Source organism: Aspergillus sclerotioniger (genome assembly GCF_003184525.1).
Source record: "Aspergillus sclerotioniger CBS 115572 chromosome Unknown BO94scaffold_13, whole genome shotgun sequence".
Lineage (NCBI taxonomy): Eukaryota > Fungi > Ascomycota > Eurotiomycetes > Eurotiales > Aspergillaceae > Aspergillus > Aspergillus sclerotioniger.
This window is the reverse complement of record NW_020291003.1, coordinates 498,096-511,300: the sequence shown is the minus strand read 5'-3', so window position 1 is coordinate 511,300 and position 13,205 is coordinate 498,096. Positions and strand designations below refer to the sequence as shown.

Here is a 13,205-nt window from a genome sequence, read left to right as displayed (position 1 = left end):
ACTGAAGCCTGCAAGGATTCCTTTCATGACCATCTCATCGAATCAAGTTTCTCATGCCCTGCTTTCTCGATCTTTCGGAGTATCCGATTCATCAAAACAATGACTACATTCATCGTCCCCCCATCCCCGTGCATATGCATGCGTTCAAATCAGTTTACATCTTCAACCTCAATCAGCTCAACCATCATGGACTCAATAAAAGCTTTCTGCTCGTCCAGAAAGTGCTGCATGTCCGAAATGTTGAACGGCCGTTTTCCGGATTTCCTGATTCTTTCCTTCTTCAACATCGCACGAATCCGCTCCTCCAGAAGCTCCAATCGATACTCACTGTACTCAGTGTAAAGTTCCGACCAATTGCTAATGGCGCGGGAGCCAGTCAAGATCGCCTCATCCCTGATCGCGGGTGATTTCGGTCGGAAAGCTGTAACCATGCTGATCCGTTCGCGGCCGCCAATGGATTTCAATGCTTGATGTTCGATATAGCGCCCCTGCATGATGACAGCGGTTCCCTACCCATATCAGTACCTACGAACATCGGTAAAACTCAGTGAGTCTGCCTCTACTTACCATGGATGGCCCCCGAATTTTCTTAACCTCCCCAGATGGTGTCCGAATGGCAGTCTCCCCACCAATCATGTCCGTGCAATCGGAGAGCATTGTGACGCAGACAAACGCAAAACTATCATAGTGCCAAGCAAAGGCAGAAGTCTCTCCGTCAGAATGTCCATCCTTGTTCTCATCGTTAACTGAACTGTTGATATTGGCGATCTCATAGTCAAACATAGGAACCAGGTCCAGACCAGCAACCTGTGAAACCATGACAAGAAGCTCTGGAGAACTCCAAGCATCGCAAGTAAATGGGGCTCGTCTACAGAGGTCAGCAGGTGTCTCTCACATAGCACAACATACTTACTCTCTTCCCATCCCTCGGATCATGTTTTTCGCAAAGCTGGAGGAATATTGGCAGTCTTTTAGCACAGGCTCGCTGAATACCTCAGCTCGGATTTGCTTGATAGCTTCGGGAGTGAAAAGAGGGAATGGTTCTGAGGCTGCAACTGGTGAAATGCCGTGTCCTTCCAGACCTATCTCTTTCATGGTGTAGACACTCTGTGGGGGCTGAAAACTCAGGTGTTTCTTCGCATCGAAAGTCTCTTTGAAGTGGACTCGAGCTTCATCAATCAGCCACTGGGGGAGTTTGTTGGAGGGACGGGTTGCTTTCGTCGTTGTCGGGCCAGTCACCCTGGGTGGTGTTGGGTGTCCCTGAATGAGTTCGGGGGGCAAAACTCGGCCAACCATGGTGGAAATTATCTCGATAGAATAGATAGCGAGTGCTGCTGCGGGTCCGAACTGTGAAATTCATCCTCGAAGGAAGCATGGCTTTATACCTTGCAACTGTTTCGGCATCACAAGCCACGACGTTTGTTTGATAAGAAAATTGCCATGAATATGTATATCAAGTTGTCCCGATTCCCCGAGCCGACAGAGCCTTGTTTTCGTAAACGACATATTCCCGCACATTTCTATTGCTCCGTCAATTAATCATAGTCCTGTCTCTCCGAAGCCGATCATCCGACGTAGTGTCCCGATCTATCCGATGGTGTCCCGAATACCCGATGAAGCGTGGATCAAAACACCACAGACCTGTTCTGGGTCAGTTTGACAGCCCTCCGTTACACAGATGCTCCTATCATCTTCGGAGACTGATATCGGTCAGAGGAGGACAATGTAGGAGGATATGAGGGGCCTGCGTAGACGGAAGGCCCTGTGGAATGGGATGCGCGGAGATGCGTGGCCGTGGAGGATCACGGCAGGCAGGGAAGTGAGGAAGAGGTGGCGGAGGACCCGTGACCTCCTAGGCAACCACTGCCAACAAGACCTTCAACGCGGGGTTTATAGCCACGAGAGCTGGACAAAGATAAGACAGTTACTTACATTTTTGGGTGCCGGTCGTTTCTTTGGATCACGAAAGGTAGAACCGTGGCACGGAAGCAACACGGATTCTCCAACTGAAACACGAATGAGGCCTTTGCATGATGGGGTGGTCATAGGCTACAGTCGTCTTCTCTTGTTCTTTGGTTGGTCTGGTTCCGCAATGTTCATCTTGCTTATTTTCCAGTCTGGCGAGCAGATCAAGACAATGATGCATATTCTCACTATCTTCTAGACTAGATGCTATAGTTTACTTTCTCTTTGTATTGACCTTCACTGTTCCCTGTCCTTTCGGTATCCTTCCGAAGGTAATGTCTCTCTCCCTAACTGATCCTGTCAATGTGGAAGTGGCAACTCGCTCCTCGGAGAGCTGTCATAGTAGGTCCGAAGTCTTAGGTAGCCACAAGACTTGCTTATCAGACGAATACCACGGCTATGCGATTATCAGTTCACCAAATATGAGTAACTAATACGAGTCTGATTAAGATCGAACAGAGTGTTCTCATTCCATTTCATATCAAACTAACGAGGCATTCTGGCAGAAATACAGTCGTCCCTCTCCGGTTGCTCTCGTTGTTTGGTACACTCGACAGCTCAAGCCACAGGTAATTCTATTGGAGACCGGAAGACATCGTGTAGTAGCACTAATTCTTTACAGGAGTGATTTCAACCATCCTATAAATACATTCCGCTGTATTGTACGATCGCGTGGAAAATAGACAAGTGCCATATCTAGGAAAGCAACGGGCCAGGGTTGCCTATTTTAGCTTAGCGCGTTCCAGGTGCCGTATGCCTTACCTACCCTCGACTTTCTATCTGAATAGCTTCAAGTTAGTTGGTAGTGAATTCAACAATCGATCACCCCAAGGGTCGAGAGTCGGAGATCCGAGGTATTTCAGGCAATTTGGCCAATGTTCGTGCCCTCATATGTCCCCGAGTACATCTATCCGTGGAAATTCTGACTAATAGACAATAGGCTACCCGCTTTCGAACCAAATCATGAAATGATGAGTGGACGGGATATCCTCATGATATTATATTCTTATATGTCCAACAAGGTCTCGATCACATTATTTTCGTCTCGGGAATGTTCTAAATTTATTTTTTTCACGTCACCAACCCGTGGTGGTTGTCCTACTGCGCTGCTCTTCGCCTCCGATCCCCAAGAGAACCCAGCAAAAAAGTATATGCGATCCACATGGGGCTCGAACCCACAATCTCCGGATTAGGAGTCCGATGCCTTACCATTTGGCCAATGGACCGGAATTAGCGATTGAAATCAAGAGAATGCATGTTGGAGTTGAAATATTCAATGCAATAACGAACCGACATGATATTCATGGATTCCTAGGGGTAAAAAAGCACATGGATGTCTATACTATCTCGGCAGGATGTAGACAATGAGAAGAACAATTACATACAAGCAGCTTCAATCCAATGGAGCTGTGTAATGGCCAACAATGGAGACCGATACCTAGAGCCCATCAGATATTGATGGCATTCCATCTTGCCAATCGATCTAATCGATCTATCTACCAATCTAATCTAATCTTTTGATCTATTGAGTGGTGCGTCCGCCGTCCTGGTTTGTTGCAGAACGTCTCCGCCTTTTTAAGGCCTTGCCTTCTTCATGCCTTCATGCCTTGACGCCTTGATGCCTTCATGCCTCAATACAAATACACCAAGTGGTCTACCGCCCGCATTGCGAAGCATCTTAGCAAGTATCTAGGGAAACATCTTTTAAGTCATATACTCGGAAGTTTCCTGAAGGTCTCCGTCAAGCATACTCCTAAGGGCGAGACCGATGGCGCGGGCCTAGATGCGTGGCGTAGGGAAGGTCCGCGGCCACAGGACCACTACCACGGCAACGCCAACAGATATTATCATTCAGCAGCGAAAGGATACTATATGATCTCTTCAGAATTGAGCGGACTTTTGGAAAATAAAATAATGGGGGAATGATTTGCTGATCGGCCCCTGAGCCCAATAGAATATAAGTATCAAGATAGCAAAGTCTCCTGAAACGATTGCTATCGTTTTGCTGCCTTAGTAAAATATCGACTATTCAATCAGAGTATTGTTGATAAATTAATCGATTCTTTCCATAATCGTACAATATTGACCTTGTTTTATCTTTTGAAACTGTCCCCTGTATACTTCTCCAATGCTGTCTTGGTCACTGCTATAAACTGACTAGTTTAATGTCGGAAGCTCCCAGTTAGACCAAAAGAGAAACCCCTTGGCTAAGGGAACAGCTGCAAGGATGAATAGATTCCAACATTTGATGGATTCTATCCTGTTGCTGTTTTAAATTGCTAAACCCAACGCGCTCTGCAGCCTCATGAGTGGCAGTTTGGACTTTGTCAAATTGAGCTAGAATTTGATAACTATTCTAAAACCTTGTCATAATTCTTCGTATATCTTTACGATCGTTCACATTATGTGGTTGTAGACATCGGCTAGGAGGTAGTCGTTGGCGGGGGAGAGGAGCAGCGTAGCGACGAGTACCGCTGGAGGATCGAGTCGCCATTCAATAAAAGAAAGGATACCATGAAAAAGATAGAATATTTGGAGTATGTTGACCTTTAGAGCGCCCGTGTAGAGATAGACTATTGGGAGAATCCATCTAAAGTGTGGCTCAGCACCGCCTTTTTGGGCCTGGCTGCCTTGAAGTCTTAACACTCGCCACTTGGCTTGACAAGCGGCAGATATAGAAATCTACTCTTGAAAGATATTAACATGGTCGTATCAAGTACTATGAGTCACAACTTCTGGACGATAATCACAAAGGAGGTGGGATTCTTATGGTCATGCGGTAGCCGCGAACTTTACTTGGCCAGAAGTATATTCAACAAGAGATTGGCGAGATTGGCCTGACGTAAGCGCGGGCCACACCACCTGACATGCGCAGGGTCTGCGGCTAATGCCGCTTATGCCCTCCAAGTGAGTCACAGAAGTGATGAGTGGAGTAAGCCTATTATTTTAGTCTCTTTTACTCTGTCTTTAGTCTACCTATTTATAAGCCTGGAAGATCCAGCAGGATTCTAGGTGATGCAAATTCCGGTTCCACAAATATCCGTCCTCGAACATGGCTCACCAGGCCCACAATATCTGCTGGAATATCTTGGCCAACAATCTCATCCATCGATCGCCGACATACCCCGAGGCTGAACTGGTCTCGAATTTGTACTTTCGCTTCAAACCCACGCAGGGGAAGGAGATCGGATACTTCGCCGAGTCTTTTGCTCGGAACATCGCAGAACACACCCAATGCGAGCGGCAGAAGTATCCAGCCAACTTCGACCCGATTCAGCCGGATGAGGTGGTCCTGAACAATAAGACTGCGGAAAGGATCCGGCCGATAGCATACAAATGGTGTAAATCCTATTCGGGATGGTCGCCGGCGAAGAAGGTCCTAGAGGACACGCCTGGCGTGTGTCCGCATCGCAGCGATGACTTCTTTGCCTGCGGATGTCCTTTGCCCTTCACTGAGCGAAAGGGTTCGGCATTCTCTCGTCCCTGTATATATACCCACTGTTATGAGTTCTTCCACGAGAATACCGCGGCATTTTACAATTTGCAGGTGGTCAACGCGCTCTTGGTTCTGGGCGAAATGGAGACGGTTCTGCGGATCTGCAACTCCAAGAATGAACTGGCCAAATGGATGATGGTGAGAGATTGCAACTGTATGGTGTGTCCTCGCAGAGACTTCCCCAACCATATAGACTGTAAGTTAATGATCTTGATAGAGTCCTGACCGCGGCTGGGACCATGTCTTTAGAGCAGCCCTACACTTTTACTTGGCCCTCAACATCTTGACTTGCTTCCCCGAACTATGGGACCCGATATCCCGCCAGGCGGGCAACAAGAAAAAATCCGAGGAGTATCGTGGGACGCTAATGTACCAAAAGACTCTCCGGACCTGGACCCAAGAGGAATCAAACAACGAAGTCCCCTGCTACCCCCACCGTCAATTCTTTGGGCTCGAAAGTCATTTCTACCGGTCAGGCAAGATCAAGCGATACCAGAAACAACCTGCCTTTCTCGCTTTGCTGGCCGAGCGAAAAACGTATGGCTCTGGCCGGTGGGCCTGGTCTCCGTCCGTTCGACTCAACAACGACAATTTTCCCTTCGGCAAGGTCCCATTCGAGGTGTTCCTGAATTGTACCACGGTGGCCGGCTTCCAACCCAGTCTGGCTGATATTGCGCGAGTCGAGGAGTATCTGCGGATCAAACGACTGCCTCAGGAGTTGGTCCTACAGATCACCGCGCTGGCGGGTTACGATTCCCGGCGAGCGCGGCGACTTCCGGTCCCCCACGATCCACTCCACAAAGACAATCGCAGGGAATTGCGGCAGTACTTGACGTTCTGCTGGAAGATTATGGTGCGGTGTAACATGATGGCACAGGAGCTGGGGACTGAAATCAACTGGGTCTCGGAGGTGATTCATGCGCTTGGGGACATGGTCACAGTCCCTCCGGGGAAGAAGTTGTTCACAACTGAGTGGTACGAACCGGACGATATTTGGCCCAATGGTTTTAATAGGTCGACAATGCGAGGGGGGAATCAGGAATTTCCTTATTCCTTTCGAGACTCGTCATGATGGGCTTAATAGATTATATAAGACTACTTTGTCGCTCGTCGGGACAGCTTCTTGGTGCATATTAAGATCTACCACTATTCCTAGATTAATGAAATCATTGACGTCTACAGGAGTAATATCTGGTTGCCTAGGACCTTGAGTTCCACTATAGGCAACAGCCTTCGATACCTTATTATATTCACCTCCTTTGGATTATTCTGACGCACACAATTATTGCTGTTTCGTGTTTGCCGACAGCCGCGTCATCCCGACGTACCGCTATGATATCTCGATGACGTATTCCAATGAACACAACTATAATTGTCCACTCAACCCAAATCGGATAGGATAGCCATCATCAAATCCTTAATCCTCAACATACAAACTCCCTTTGTATCTGGTGTTCCAAGCCTACAATACACCGCATACGTCAACATCCGATCAACCACAACATGACTGATCAACCCCCCGTTGGCCGCGACTTCCTCGATGCGAAGAACGTCGAACCCATTGACCAGAACGAAACCGATCCCGAAGACTCTGCTAGCCAGCCTCGATTTTCTGGTCCGGGAGCTAACACTACTGCCCCATCTACATCGAAACCTCATTCGAACAAATTGCTCAACAAGCTCGATCCGCGGTACGACAGCGATATTCTGGAGGCGACGTCGCAGGATAACCAGCAGGGGCAAAGGAGAGGGAGTGATTGATTCACCTTCTCTTGATGTGTTATGGTGTGGATAGGTGGAGAATATGTGTATGGATAAGCATGTAAATGGGCCGGCCGTTATGTGAATACTATCAGGAGAATTCTCGTTTATTATACTCATTATACTTATCTTTGTAGAACAGAAAGATGAAAACAGGACTGACACTACGAAGTCATCAGCTCAATTGGGCTTCGTCAGACATCAAGACTCCGGGGATTCTTTAGTATGGAATATAGCCATGGATATCGTGAGTTCCCGATAGGGTAAAAGTTTCCGGGGGCCATCAACCCCGCACCAGTTGGAGATAACTTGGACTTGCTGTCAAGTTTGAACCCACCCAATTCTCCTCTCATCCACCACCACCACGATGCAAAACACTCGGCACAAGCTAAGAAGGACTGCCAACGCGTGAGGACCGCCTCTGGAAAACAGTACCAATAAACCACGCTGATCCAAGTCTATCAGGTGTACTGCATGCCGTCAGAGTAAGATCAAATGCTCCGGCAATGACCCATGTGCCAACTGCCAGCGACGTTCCATCCGATGTCAGTTTTCTGAGACGAACACTAAAGTCCTGGTATCTGAGAGGTTCGGCCCATAATCAACCCGAGTGCGTGCGTCGGTGACGATTTGTGTCAGATACCTGCGGGGGTTGCAGACTCAGATCAAGCAGTTACAGCGGTCAGCCAACCTCAAACGACTACGGCATGTCTCGTCTGAACGGGAAGCAAGTGTTGATGGTCCGAACAACTCCAGCGATACCGGTGTGCCTTCGGAGGTCGAAAGTATTCCCCTGGAGTCCCAAATCCCACAGATTAGCGACTTCACTTGCAACATCTGGACGAGTCCTTTCCCATTGCCCACACCGGTCATCAAAGACACGCGTCGTCCTAGTAAGCGTAACTGGAGTGTGTAAACCCATTCGTCATATTGATATGAGGCTGACGCGTTGGTAGTCTGGCTAGCGCCAGCCTCGCCATGGTCATTCACTACTCGACTTACACTTATGATGACCGAACGGCTTGGCTTGAACTCCGACACGGGCTCTTCTGAAATCTATCTCGATGGAGACATCTATCCGTTAGAATGGAATGACCTCCCAGAATCCGCGGCTTTGGCCGATTTACCATCCCTTGACTACGCGCTTCATCTTTTCAACGTCGCAAAGTTACACCTTGGCCAGACGTATCGATTCCTCGATGAAGAGTCATTCAATGCTCACATTCTGGCTTTTTATGATGCCAAGGCAGAGAAACCTGCCGAGCCGCGCATGTGGTTCGTCCAATTCCTCCTAATCCTCGCCTTTGGAAAAGCCTTCCTATCGCGACCAAATGGACACGACCCCCCGGGGTCGAAATTCTTCGTTCGCGCCATGTCCCATATGCCCAAGAGCCCATCCACTGGAAGAGACAGTCTGATGGTCATTGAGACTTTAGCTCTTGCAGCACTTTACCTTTACTCAATTGACCATAGAGAAAACGCTCATATGCACGTATGTGTTTTACTCCTATAGAGATCTCTTGCTGACTGGTATCTCGAGTAGATAGGCCAAGCCGTACGAATTGCGCAGCTAGAAGGATTACACACCCAACTACCCGACGCAGAACTTGGGACGAAGACCGTAACTCGGTGTCAAAACCTCTGGTGGACGTTGTATATACTAGACCGTCAAGTTTCATTTGCTGTGGGGCTTCCCATGATCACGCAAGACTGCGAGATATCTACCTTGATCAGGACACCGCGTGATCGGTCCCAGGCTATGGTGTTTAATCTCCAAGTCAAGTTGTCCCAGATGCTGTCTTCGATCCTTGCAAGTAATATGGACCCTCTGCCTCTGATTGGAGGATACTGATGTGATCGAAGCGATCTATAAAACCGAGAAGACGCAGCTTGGGGCCTTCCTCGAGAGCACGCGGAATATCCTGCAGGCCATGGCTCGACTGGCAAAAGAAATTGAGGAGATGATTCCGGGCAAGTTCCAAAGAATGGATAGTGTCTCTCAGGAGACGCGCCACATTGTTCTGTTGTATCACCAGGTACTGTTCAACTTCCCCATGACTCTCCTGCCACGATCTAATATAGTGCAGTGTGTGATTATCGCAACAAGACCCTTGCTCCTGTCAGTACTAAAAGAGAGATTGGAGAAACTAGGTCGTGCTGAAGAAAACTGGCAGGGTTTTCTCGCACTTCCCAAGTCATTGATATCTATCGGGATCAAATCCGCAATCAAAACATTGCAAGTTTTATCGGATGAGAACATTTTCCTCGGTAAGTGAGCCCTACCAACTATATTTCACCACCTCGATATTAATTCCTTACAGAGGTCTTCCTCCCCTTCGACCTAGAATTTACTTATGCCGCTGCTCTCCATCTTACAATGGGCAACACGCTCTTCCCACCCGATATCGCAACCCAATCCTACTCACACCTTGCCCATCAAGTCCTCGACGAGATGATCTCCCGGGGTAATAAGGTCGCTCGGCTCCGAAAATCAGAGCTCACACGCCTAGAGGGCTTATTCCAAGCTCTCGCAGAGCGCGTCAAGCAAGAAGGTCTACAAACACTCACTTTACCCGGCACCGTAGATCCCGAAAGTGACATTCTCGGGGATCGTGGAGAGCAATATCCTACCACCGGACAAAACAACAATCCAAAAGATCTCGGACCGTTGCCAACGCCCGACACACACATGTCGAATGAGATGGATATCTTGGAGAGCATTGGGATTTCTTCGTACGAGTTTTGGTCTATTATTGGGCAGATTGCGGATGCAGATGTTACGGGGGAGTTGGATCCCGGGGATGGGTGGCTTGGGAATTATTAGTTTAATACGGCAGGCATGCTTAATTGCATTTGCGTTATTATCTGTCCAAACGAGGAGTTTGGTTGTGTTGCAGGTTGAAGATCATATAGCGATAGCGGCCATTGGACAGATAGTGATGGATGGGCTTCTTGGCGCGGCCTACTATTCTATAGGGGAGCCGCTACAGCCACACCGGCCTGGTTCCTGCCACACCATTCAGATCACGGACCTACTAGACGTCCTGAGTCTATAGAAAAGACCCATCATCTTAATCATGCTGATCTCTCACCACTGTACGGGGTAATAGCTTCTTAGCGAGGCAGGTCTATAATACAAACAGGCCTTGAAATAGCGAACGAGACACGTCATGAAGCAGGTCTATAACAAATCTGCTAGAAATGTTGCTTCAAAGGGGTTTTTTATATGAAGCTTACTTAGCGATTACATCTAGTCTGCATCTTCATAGCCTGAGGCAATGATGATTCCTGAGGCGGTGAGGACTCTGCAAGGAGATAAAACAGAGTCGGATATCGCAGGGACCAAGCCGGTGTGGCTGTAGCGGTTCCCCTATATTATAGGGGAGGCGTTAGAGCCATACAGGCCAGGCTACAACCACACCGGCGTTCGTTATAACTATGCCTGAGGCTCTGAATAAGATACGATAGTCTTGAAAGTGCTTTAATAGTGGCCTATTAAATATGCGCAGACTCTTTTTACAAGAGGCTGTCTAAATATAAAGACAGGGTAAGAGGAAAGTGTGGTGTGGCTGTAGCGCATCACTATTATAGTGCCAACTGTGTGCGAGGTTATAATAGAGGAATTAATACTTCCCCACCTTGAACTACCTTCGGAAAAAAGTTATACCTCATAAGAAGGAGTTCTGATTGGACAGGGCTTGTCCAAGTCACATGGATGGCTTCGTTCATACGTCTTCGATCTTATTGAAATGTAGGATTATCGGAAGAACCACTATCAGCAGGTATCGGAATATGACATGTTCGAGTCGGAGAAATTGACAACTCAATTTGTTTCTAGGTAGGTTGCTGCCGTACTAATACGTCCACATCCTATGCTTTGACCCTATGATTTTACATCAATAAATAAGAGCCCGAAAGTTTACCTCCTCGCCTAGGTAACGAATTAAGGATTCACTGATCTGATAGTTACTGTTCGTCAATTATAGGCGCGCCCTTCAATTGCCTTAGTACTTCCCCATCATGTCCAGTTCGAGATCAATACACCCGCCTTCAATTGCGTCAACCTCATCCGCTGCCAAATTCTTCAGCCTACCTATCGAGATCCGGTACAACATATACGAACAACTCCTCGTTGTACCTCATCCACTCCACGTGTTCCAAGATCCCGGGTGCCCAATAGAGGTCTTTGCACCTGCAAAACCCTATGCATGGCTTGCATTGATCTACGTCAATCAACAGATTTCCGCCGAGGCTCGGACAATTTTATACGGCGCGAACCGATTCGATTTCCAGGAAATGGAGACCGTGCGGCGTCCACCCAGCCTCCTAGAATCCTTTTTTAGTTGTATTGGCCCTGTGAATGCGGGATTTTTGTCCCACATATGCATCAATTTCCCGGACACTGAGAGGGAGGCTGGTCAGTTGGGAGATATCAGACTTCGAGACGATGGCTTGCAGAGATTGCGGGTTCTCCAGGAACAGTGTACTGGCTTGAAGACATTGGAGTTTTTAAAGGAGGATCAGATCAAGAACGAGTTAGTAAAAGAGGTTTTGTTGGATATCAATGCGTCAGTCAGAAGTATTGGTTCTCTGAACAATATTGTTCTTAGGAGTTATAGCGGACCTGTAGCTCCTTCAGTACGAGAGCTCTTGCAAGGACTTGGGTGGACTGTCTTGATGGGCGATTGATAAGTGCCCTGCCACAAGTGAAGTGGGAGGCGAAATGTACTCTCATGTCCACTAGAAGTTTGATGTTGGATAGATCTGTTTTGTAAGTTGGTTTATTCCTCAGTTGCGTCGGTCGTAATGCCATTTGGTAGAAATTAATTGTTTCAGTTGTCAGTGCTCCGTACACAGAGTGATGCTGATCAAGATATGGCTTGGTGGTCGGCGTTCGGCCCGAACAAGGGAACTGCAAAAGAGCTCAGTCCAGCTCAGTTACTATGAATATCTCGTGTACCGAACCAATGCACAACCACCTTGAAAAAGTGACACACGGCTACTGTAAGGCACTTCAGGTCGGCATACCTTAAGACCTCATGTCAGTGGGGGGTAAAGAATGCTTGGCAAGTCTGAAACCACACAACCTGCATATTTGGTAGCGGTGTGCTGTCTCAAGCTGAAGTTCCGTTCTTCACCCTATTTGCATGTTCTTTGCAGTCCATGCTGATCTTCATTTCTCAGTCTTCCAGTGTTGGAAGGAGTGGCTGCTATCTATCCGGACAGGCCTATCTGCAGCCAGATGAACTCTTGCGGGATGTTGGGGTGTCCGCGATCATCGATGGCCCCCTGACTCCAAAATTACCCTCCGAGTGACGGGCGCAAAATTTGCCGCAGCCGGGCCCAGTGACCAATTACCTCCACTAAATCAGCACCGGCATGGTGCTGGGACCACTAGAACTGGACCCTCCCCAGCCGGTCCCGCTACTAGTAGATAGTTCCATGGCTGGGGTTCGAGTCTCTTTGACTTGGACAGGCCAAGACCCTTGGCTGGGTGCATGATGCTGGTGCCTAGGTAGGTAGGTAGGTAGCAAATGTTGCAGAAGCAAGGTTACCGGTTGATTCACACCGCTGGCTGTAGGTCGCCACATGCCTACCCCGAGTTATGGGAAGATCGTGAACCTAAGTAGCGTGTGGATGCAGCTGGCCGAATTATCGCAGGGTGGCGATTGTCCCCTCTGGCCCGATCATATCATCCCAGCTCGTAGAACTCCGTCGTGGGTGAAACCTTCAGGAAGATCCAACGCAGCTCCCCTGAGCTGATTGGGTTTGCTCTCTGCACTCTGCAGACGGAGGGACAACAGTTTATCGTCCACTTGGCGGCTACAAGCGACCCTTTCCCGGAGAGGCTAGCTTCAGGGTCAGGGACCCGACTAGGGGCCGAATCAGAGTGGATCGACACTGCACTAATTCCCATCGGGGTTAGTGGCCCCTCTGGTTGGGCGATTTCCTGTTTCAAATTGCCCCTTAATGGTTAGGGCGG

The 13,205-nt window shown here is 48.3% G+C and overlaps 5 protein-coding genes and 1 non-coding gene across 6 annotated transcripts; 3 read left to right on the top strand and 3 right to left on the bottom strand.

Annotated features, from left to right (window-relative positions):
• Positions 1 to 48: 48 nt before the first annotated feature.
• BO94DRAFT_59491 (uncharacterized protein) lies at positions 49 to 1,515 on the bottom strand. Its single transcript, XM_025616213.1, has 3 exons — positions 914 to 1,515; positions 568 to 868; positions 49 to 509 (listed from the first exon to the last, which is right to left on the bottom strand). The coding sequence occupies exons 1-3, from the start codon at positions 1,294 to 1,296 to the stop codon at positions 150 to 152; spliced, it is 1,044 nt and encodes a 347-aa protein (XP_025467736.1). The 5' UTR covers positions 1,297 to 1,515; the 3' UTR covers positions 49 to 149.
• Positions 1,516 to 3,119: 1,604 nt separating this feature from the next.
• Positions 3,120 to 3,191, bottom strand: BO94DRAFT_t160. The gene has a single exon. It is a non-coding gene; the product is annotated as a tRNA-Arg (tRNA).
• A 1,826-nt stretch (positions 3,192 to 5,017) lies between these two features.
• BO94DRAFT_516297 (uncharacterized protein) lies at positions 5,018 to 6,533 on the top strand (the record flags this gene model as incomplete). The annotated part of the gene is made up of 3 exons (XM_025609957.1): positions 5,018 to 5,622; positions 5,681 to 5,998; positions 6,122 to 6,533. 3 exons carry the CDS (start codon positions 5,018 to 5,020, stop codon positions 6,531 to 6,533), a joined length of 1,335 nt encoding a protein of 444 aa, XP_025467735.1.
• Positions 6,534 to 6,687: 154 nt separating this feature from the next.
• Positions 6,688 to 7,542, bottom strand: BO94DRAFT_59407 (uncharacterized protein). Its single transcript, XM_025616192.1, has one exon. The coding sequence runs from the start codon at positions 7,340 to 7,342 to the stop codon at positions 6,842 to 6,844; it is 501 nt and encodes a 166-aa protein (XP_025467734.1). The 5' UTR covers positions 7,343 to 7,542; the 3' UTR covers positions 6,688 to 6,841.
• A 47-nt stretch (positions 7,543 to 7,589) lies between these two features.
• Positions 7,590 to 10,238, top strand: BO94DRAFT_516295 (Zn(II)2Cys6 transcription factor; the record flags this gene model as incomplete). Its single annotated transcript, XM_025609956.1, has 8 exons — positions 7,590 to 7,630; positions 7,688 to 7,810; positions 7,862 to 8,130; positions 8,179 to 8,714; positions 8,766 to 9,036; positions 9,086 to 9,258; positions 9,310 to 9,490; positions 9,544 to 10,238. The coding sequence occupies 8 exons, from the start codon at positions 7,590 to 7,592 to the stop codon at positions 10,044 to 10,046; spliced, it is 2,097 nt and encodes a 698-aa protein (XP_025467733.1). The 3' UTR covers positions 10,047 to 10,238.
• A 754-nt stretch (positions 10,239 to 10,992) lies between these two features.
• Positions 10,993 to 12,231, top strand: BO94DRAFT_624090 (uncharacterized protein). The gene is made up of 2 exons (XM_025617194.1): positions 10,993 to 11,060; positions 11,209 to 12,231. Exon 2 carries the CDS (start codon positions 11,243 to 11,245, stop codon positions 11,909 to 11,911), a length of 669 nt encoding a protein of 222 aa, XP_025467732.1. The 5' UTR covers positions 10,993 to 11,060; positions 11,209 to 11,242; the 3' UTR covers positions 11,912 to 12,231.
• Positions 12,232 to 13,205: the final 974 nt, after the last annotated feature.